Source organism: Brugia malayi (assembly GCF_000002995.4).
Source record: "Brugia malayi strain FR3 genome assembly, contig: Bm_v4_Chr2_contig_001, whole genome shotgun sequence".
Classification (NCBI taxonomy): Eukaryota; Metazoa; Nematoda; class Chromadorea; order Rhabditida; family Onchocercidae; genus Brugia; species Brugia malayi.
The window spans coordinates 3548109-3556104 of NW_025062476.1; the positions used below are offsets into that span (position 1 = coordinate 3548109).

General features: G+C 27.7%; 1 protein-coding gene across 1 annotated transcript; it reads left to right on the top strand.

The window, feature by feature from the left end:
* Nucleotides 1-2357: 2357 nt before the first annotated feature.
* Nucleotides 2358-7483, top strand: Bm8734 (Uncharacterized protein; the record flags this gene model as incomplete). Its single annotated transcript, XM_043078300.1, has 2 exons — nucleotides 2358-2818; nucleotides 7303-7483. The coding sequence occupies 2 exons, from the start codon at nucleotides 2358-2360 to the stop codon at nucleotides 7481-7483; spliced, it is 642 nt and encodes a 213-aa protein (XP_042934234.1).
* Nucleotides 7484-7996: the final 513 nt, after the last annotated feature.

Here is a 7996-nt window from a genome sequence, read left to right on the forward strand (position 1 = left end):
ATAAAACAAAAAACTTCAAATACCAAAAGTTCTATGAGAAAGAAATCGGGTACGAAAGGATCAAAGTTACGACGAAAATCGTCTGTTAAAAATGAACAACCAATAGCAACGTCCAAAAAAACCTATGCAGCACCGGCGAGAGCTGATGAAATCTTAGGAGATCAATCCTCTGAACCAGAAAAGGAAGCAGAAGGACGAAATAATCATTTAATACGGGCTGTGCCAAAAGTTGATATTTCTAAATTTAAGGAACGATTCGAGAATCCACCAGAAGCTCATTTAACATCCGAAGAAGCAGTCAAACCAGGCCGAATTAAGAAGCCACCATGGATTAAGGATGATGAATCACAGCCACCTCCATCATCTCTAGGTATTATTCGTAAAGCTGAAGAGCCCTGTCGATCTTCACGTAAAAAGGCTGTTGAATCGGATGAAATGAAGAATTCATCGAAGACAACAACGATCACAAAGCCAATTCATAAGCAGAATTCATTGGATTATGAAGAATCTGCCGAATCTTTGCATATTTCAACGTCAACAAGAAATGGTTCAACTGGTACCTCTAAGAAGATTGCATCAGGTTTGAAAAAGAACGATAAAATATCACCGCTAATTAAGTCTTCCAAGAAAGACATAATAAATGCATCGATAGTTGAAGAGGAAACGACAATACCAACACGAGAAGGTGTTGGACCGTATCGTTACACCCGAAAAATTAGTACTACCGATAAAAAACCAGTAATGAAGAAAAATTCTATCAATTCAAAGGAAACATCAACATTTAACAGTGGAAATTTACTAAATTCGATACCAAAACCATTCGGAACTAATTTTTCCACTACCGGTCAAACAACTACCATTGGTGTAGATGATAAGAAAGATGAGTCAAAGGTAGCATCAAATAATCGACATTTTGTTTCGAAGAATAAAATTCAATCAAAAGCATCAGTAGATCGAGAACGTGACGAAGCGTTCGATGACAAAACGTCAATAAATTCTCTCAATACTAAAACAACTTCGGTTAGCTTTTCTTTTTTTAATCTTTTGGGATATTATTTTTACAGGAAAGAAAAAATAAATGATATGAAATAATAGGGATATTAAGTATTAGAATATATTTGTAGTACTAATTAATAGTAGTTTACAATTAATAATGTATTTTGTAATTAATGAAAAATTAATTAAATGATTGTTTAGCACCTATTTTCTTCTACATCTAATAATTGATTTCTTGTTCTTCAACTATAAATTCTTTGCTCTGTGTCTTTTACTTACTTTCTTTTTTTTTTTTTTTTAAGCCATCAACAATTTATTGTTTAATTAATTGCAGGCTAAAAGTCGAAGGATAAGTAAGTGAATGTGTTATATTTAAGATCCTTTTTTTGTTTTGAAAGTTTGTTTGTTTAGTTATTATTAAGAATTTTCTAATCTAGCTAATTCATTAAGTAATCTAGACAGATAACCTAATGAATTAGCATTATGCTAAACTTTCATCCGATAATTCACTCCTGGCATATGATCAGCTTATTTCTATCGTTCCTAATAATTTTATTGCAAAATTAGAGAAACCAACATTTAATGATAATTAAAAAATTTCAATATGAGCATGTTACTAATACAGTGTTGTGTTATATTACATTAATTAAAATTTATCAAAAAATAGCAAGCAGTATTACTTTTTAGCTACTAAAAATTAGCATCATCTTATTTACTAACAAAAAATTTATCATACTTAATTACTTAAAATATCAGAAATAAAGTGGAAACTTTTTTAAAGAATACTAATGTTTTGTGTGGTTGTGATTAAAAAAAATGATTTTATCTTTTTTTTTTTTTCCTATCTTTTCTTTTCACGCAAATTGCATGAATTTTTTTTTCTTATTAATTCATTTTCTGCATTTTTCAATTCCGATTATTTAAGTATTGAATATACACATATATAATACTTAAATAAATAGATTTATTGACCAATTAGTAGCAAACATGAAGAAAGCAACATTGTTGCGTCGAATGTTTTAACATTAATTGTTCAAAAAAAAAAAGAAAAAAAAAATTTAAAATATTATATTAGTAAATTGAATTAAATTACAATTTATTTGCTATAATTTCATAGAATGTCGTTTGCAGTTCTCTTCCTTCCTTTACTGATATGGGAATTTTTATTTTAAATTAACTAAATTCTTGTGTGATTGCTAGAAAATAAAATTTATTAGCAACAACAACAACAACAACAAAGAATTGATTTGCAGGAAAGAATTGATGGTATACATTATGCTAATATTGGTGTAGCTGTGACAAAGGTATATGCGGTACCAATTGACAATATCTCATGGAATCATTCAGATAATGGTCACCTTATGTCCACTCCTTCTCTCAACAATGGCAATAAATATGGTAATTTGAAGCAAAATAATAATTATTACATATCTTCAACAACAACGAAGACGAAGTCTTGTAAATACCCTGATAATCTACGAAAGTATCAGTCATACACACAACAACAACAAAAACTTTCTCTACCACCGCGGGAATATAATGGAATGATCGGTCGTGCACATCGAGTGATTGTTGGAGTTAGTGGATCACACTCGAAGATGACAACAATATCAAAAAGCTTTCAACAACGGTCTTTTGATGATAATGTCCCAATTGCTTGTCAACAACAACAACAACAACAACAACAGCAGCAGCAGCAGCAGAAGCAGAAGCAGAAGCAGAAGCATGAGCAGCAACAAGACGAACATCATCTTTTTCATCAGAATTATCGCTTTCAAATTGATTTAGAAAATGACCAAGAACCACTTCGTATCGTGCATAGGTGACCAATAATTCATTTCATTTTAATTAGAATACACATTGATTCTTTTTTCTCTTTTTAATATTTTATCCTTGAAAATTAACAAAATATACGTCAATATGCTCATTTTAAACAATATGTGCGCATAATATTTTTTTTTTTTTGAAAAAAGTTACATTGATTGGTTCATTATGAAAAAGTTATAGATGATTTTAGCAATTTTAGTACTCTGTAATTTATTTATTTCATATTTAGTGAGTAACAATTTTTAACCAATTTGGATTCATTCAAATAAAGTTATATAGATATCTGTAAGTCTTTCATTTACAATAAGTTCAAGGTTCAGAGGTTTAGAAGTTAACGGTCAACCTGTTTTGATGTGTTCTTTTCTTTTTTTACATTACTTTGAAATATCACTTCTTTATTGTTGTATTTTTTACTATTTTCGAAATTTCTCGAATTACCACCGGTTTTGAACGACAATTTTTGTTGCATGCTTTACAAATGACGCAGTTTTTCTTTTTTTATTACTGAACACATTATTATCAATTATTATATATTATTATTATTAATTATTATCGTCACTATTACTGTTAATTATTATTATTATCATTCATTATTCATTACTATCATTTTCTGACAAAGTTTTGTATTTTTCTTATTTGCTCATCAAAATTTGCCTATTATGCCTGTATTGACCTTTATTTTTAGTATTGGTAGCTGTGCATATTTACATTTTATTCTGTTAATTTCTGCTTTTTTAATGTGTATTTGATTCGTTTATGCATGTGTAATATATCGTTGGATGAAACTAAAACTTTGCATAGTAATTAACTGAGCTTTCCTTTTTTTCTTAATGCTAAATTACAATTAGTGCTATGATAACACGACATGATAAGATAAAATGAGCAAATGGGTAGAATGAAGTAAACAGTTTTAAACTGATATGATATGATATGATATAAGTCATTGAAGCAGTGATACTTTATCATATCAAGCAGTTGTATTCTATAATCGATAAGGAAAAGATACCCATTACAATTAGCTTCTGTAAATTTCCAAGATTTAATTAATACGACAATAAAATTGATTAGTAGCTTGATAAGATCGATAACAATCGATTGATAAGAAATGTGCATGTATGATAAAAGATAATGTATTAAATAAGGTTGATAATACGATTCTTTAATAAACAGAAATGTTTTGCTTATTGTTTCGGGTATATTTGATAAGATTAAATGAACTGTCTGCATTCTTTACAATCTCTTCAATAAAGGGAAATATTTTGCCTATTGTTTCGGGTATACTCTTTCATCTTTTCATATTCATTAATACTATTTAGTGATAAAATTTATCTTATCATTTTTTCTTTTTTCCTTCTTTTTGTAAATTAGATTTTACATTTTACTTTTCTATTTGTTCAGTCAATTTTTGAAAAATTTAATATAAACATTTTATATTCTATTAAACTCCCATACCGTAATGTAGTATGGCTATTTGTGTCGAGAAATTACAGTTCAAAGGAAATACTTGAATATATCTCTTATCTTCTTATCAATTTCTCTTCTAGCTTCTTTTAATTAACGATGCTTTTGATACAATTAATTCTTGTAATAATTTGTAATAGCATTTAATTTGCACAAAATTTCATCCAATTTATAAATTTTTCACATCTTATCACTCAACATTTGCTATTACTAATTTCTCAAATACAAAATCAGATATATTTCAAAAAATTTCCAATGTATTTCCAATATTTTCTGCAGTAAATTCGGGTGATGGATACCCTTCGATTTTTTTTTCTTTTTTTTTTTTCTTTGTTTTGTTTTGAATAAAATTTTTGATTCATTCAAAGTTTTTTGATTTTTATAATTTTAAGCATATATGCAAATTTTGTAAATTCTTCTTCATTCTATTCTCATTTACACAAATATTAATGTGAGAGGAATTCATTTTATCCATCATATCATTTAATTTGAATTTAATTTAAATTGATAAGCAAGAAATGAATAGTGTGACACGTTAACTATTACACATAGGTGACCCAAAATTAATTTCTAACATTTAACATTTGGGAAGTGCATAGTTCGGTTCAAATCTAATTTTTGCTTCACTCTCGACATACCTGAGTTAAATTAAACATTTGATAGTACCTTCTAATATAATTAAAGGAGAGAAAAAGCCTTAGATGAATAAAACTTTGCTGGCTTTATACGATTTATATGTTTACTGTTGATATGATTTTGTTGTCTAATTGAAGACAATTTGTATGCTTGAAATAAAATAATTTTGTGATACATTTTTCAATGAATTATTTCAAATAATCAAATAATTTAAAATATTTCTTAACTTTTTTTTAAAAATTTCAATCATTTTTATTAAACAGATCCCTTTTTCTTCAATAATTATCAATCAAAATAATTTTAAACGAAATTTCCAGCATTGTAGCAATAATTAATCAGATTTGATTTATCATTTAATTTTTTTCTCTACTAAGAAAATAAGATTGAATGTGAGCATTTTGTATTTTAATTAGAAAATTTCCAAATATTTCAATGAATTTTTTTTTGTTCACTCAATACCATTTTTTAGTAATAAAATACAGTCAAAATACAATCATATCAGAACTTTCTGATAAATATTACAAATGAAAAAAAAAAAAGTACAAAGACAAAAATTTATAATGAAAAACACAAAATAAAGTGAAGTGGAAATGATAAAAGAAATATAGTTGAAATGGAGAAATAAAATAAATTCAAAATTGAAATATATGCGAGTGATATATTTCAAATTTCGAATATATAAAGATTCGAAGGAAGGGAAGATCTATGCACATATATAAATCATTTTCAAGCATTTTTTTCCTCAATTAGAAATTTATGTTAATTAATAAAATTTCATTCAATTTATGATTTTCATGTAAAATATTAATTAATTTTTCTCTAATGCTTTCAAAATGAAAATTTATTACAATTCTCTTCTCTTTTTGATTGTGTTTTTTTTCAATTATGAAAGACTTTCATGTAAAACTTTAATAAGTTTTACTTTCAGGTAATACTTTCAGAATGCAAATTTATTAAAATTCTTTCAGCCAGACGATATATATTAATTATAATATTGTATATATTTTGCATAATTATTAAATGCTTGAAATTCAAATTCCAACAAAAAAAAAAAAAAAAAATAAAAATGAAATAGCAATTTGATAGATAATATTGGAAATAATGAATAAATAAATTTATTATACCTGTCGAATTACACTTACTTATACTTAGATCCTACTTTTTTTTTTTGGCTATAAAAGGAAAAAAAAATTCATCTATTTTGCTTTCTAATGTCAATTTTAACTATGATAAAATGAATTCTTGAAAATTCAAAACTATCATTGGTATTTTTTTTTTTTTAAATTTACAACTATAAACTTTTTTTTTTGATAATATTGCAAATGGACTTTTTTAAGACTTATAAAATAAACACAATTACATCTACGAAGTAATTGAAACATTGAAAAGACTAAAGTTTCAATCAATATTCGCCGTTGCTATATGAAAAGAGAAAATATAGATTAGCATGATTGCATGAGTAATCAAATTGGAAAACTTTTCAAATCGATTTTTTATTTTTTAATTTGAAATAATTTTTGAAGAATTAAAAATACATTTTCAGTGGGGGGGGGGGGGGAGAGGGGAAAAAAAAAAACTTTTTTTATTCGTTCTAATCTTTCTCGATGTTTCTCGTTTATGAATAATGCAATCATCGATAAGGCAGAAAAGAGAGAGTGCACAGGTAGCACAGATCAGATATGTGTAACTTAATTTGCATAAATTCGAGATAATAACTGTGATGAATCAATCATTTTACAATTAGTTAAGATTTCTTTTTTTAATCGTTCTTTAGTAAACTTTTTAAGTATTATTCCATAATTTTTTATTAAATTATTAGATGATTTTTTAAAATTGTTTTATTTAAATTTTAACTATTTCAATTCCTCTTAAAATTATATTTATTATAATTAAACATAACGTAAGCGTGTAACGTAGAAAGATTTAATTTGGTCTATTCTCAGACTATGCTCTGAAACTGGAAGGTTAATTAATAACATCCAGTCCTAAATTCAGCTTTATTCTCGAAAAGACGAAATCGGAAGAGTGTAGAGTTATTGCTACCGGAAAATGAACAGCGATGACTGACCGGATCGGATCGTTTCTAATAAACAGACGTAGATGATTTAAACGGACCGGATCGTTGCTATTAAATAAATGTAGATGATTGGTTGATATTTGAAAACGAACTTATGGAATCTATTCCATCAAACAATTTATCTTTCTCATACTTTAACTTTTTTTCAAATTTTATCGATAATCAAATTTCAAAAATACTTCCGATAACCCTCTGCACGTGTATCCGTATATATCCTTGCGTACGTGTACATGTACGTATGTGCGTAATGTGAGTATCAATTTGCTATTATGGAGCAGAGGAGGAGAGTAGAGTATTCATTTTAGGATGGCAGTTCTCGATGAATATTTCACTTCGATGACATCAATACCGAATGAATCATCGGATAAGATATCAGTGAGAATCGGCAAGTATGATAAGTTTCTTTTGCGTGACAAGTTTGATTCCAGTTCTGATATACGGAATTCCGGTTTAATCTATCTAACGGAGAAGAGACCGGTGGGATAAGCAAATTATCGAGGATTGCATTAAAACAGTTCTCCTTGCGGTTATTCTCGCATATCAGGTCTTTCTATAATCTTTTATGCTTCCACTAACAAATTCCCTTCTGTCCAAAAAACGATTTCCTCGGTCGATACTGAATTATGTGTACGCGTGTATGCGTATGTATGTCTGTGTCTGTGTGCCAATGTATGTGTGCATGTGGTGGTTAGGTATATATATAGTTGGTGTGTCTGTATGTATGCATGTCTGCATATACATGTTATGTATGTGTGTGTATGTAGTGGGTATGTCTGCATGTATTATGTGTGTAGCATATGTGTCTGCATGTATGTATGTATGCATGTATATGTGTATGTATGTACACGTATACTAGATATATTTCACCTGGAATAACGTATGTGAATGTCTGTATGCATAGTATGTTTGTGCATGTCTATGTATGACTGGTCCATGTCTGTCACATTTCTGTGTAATACATGTATGTTTGCGTATGTCTGTGCATGTCTATGTATGTCC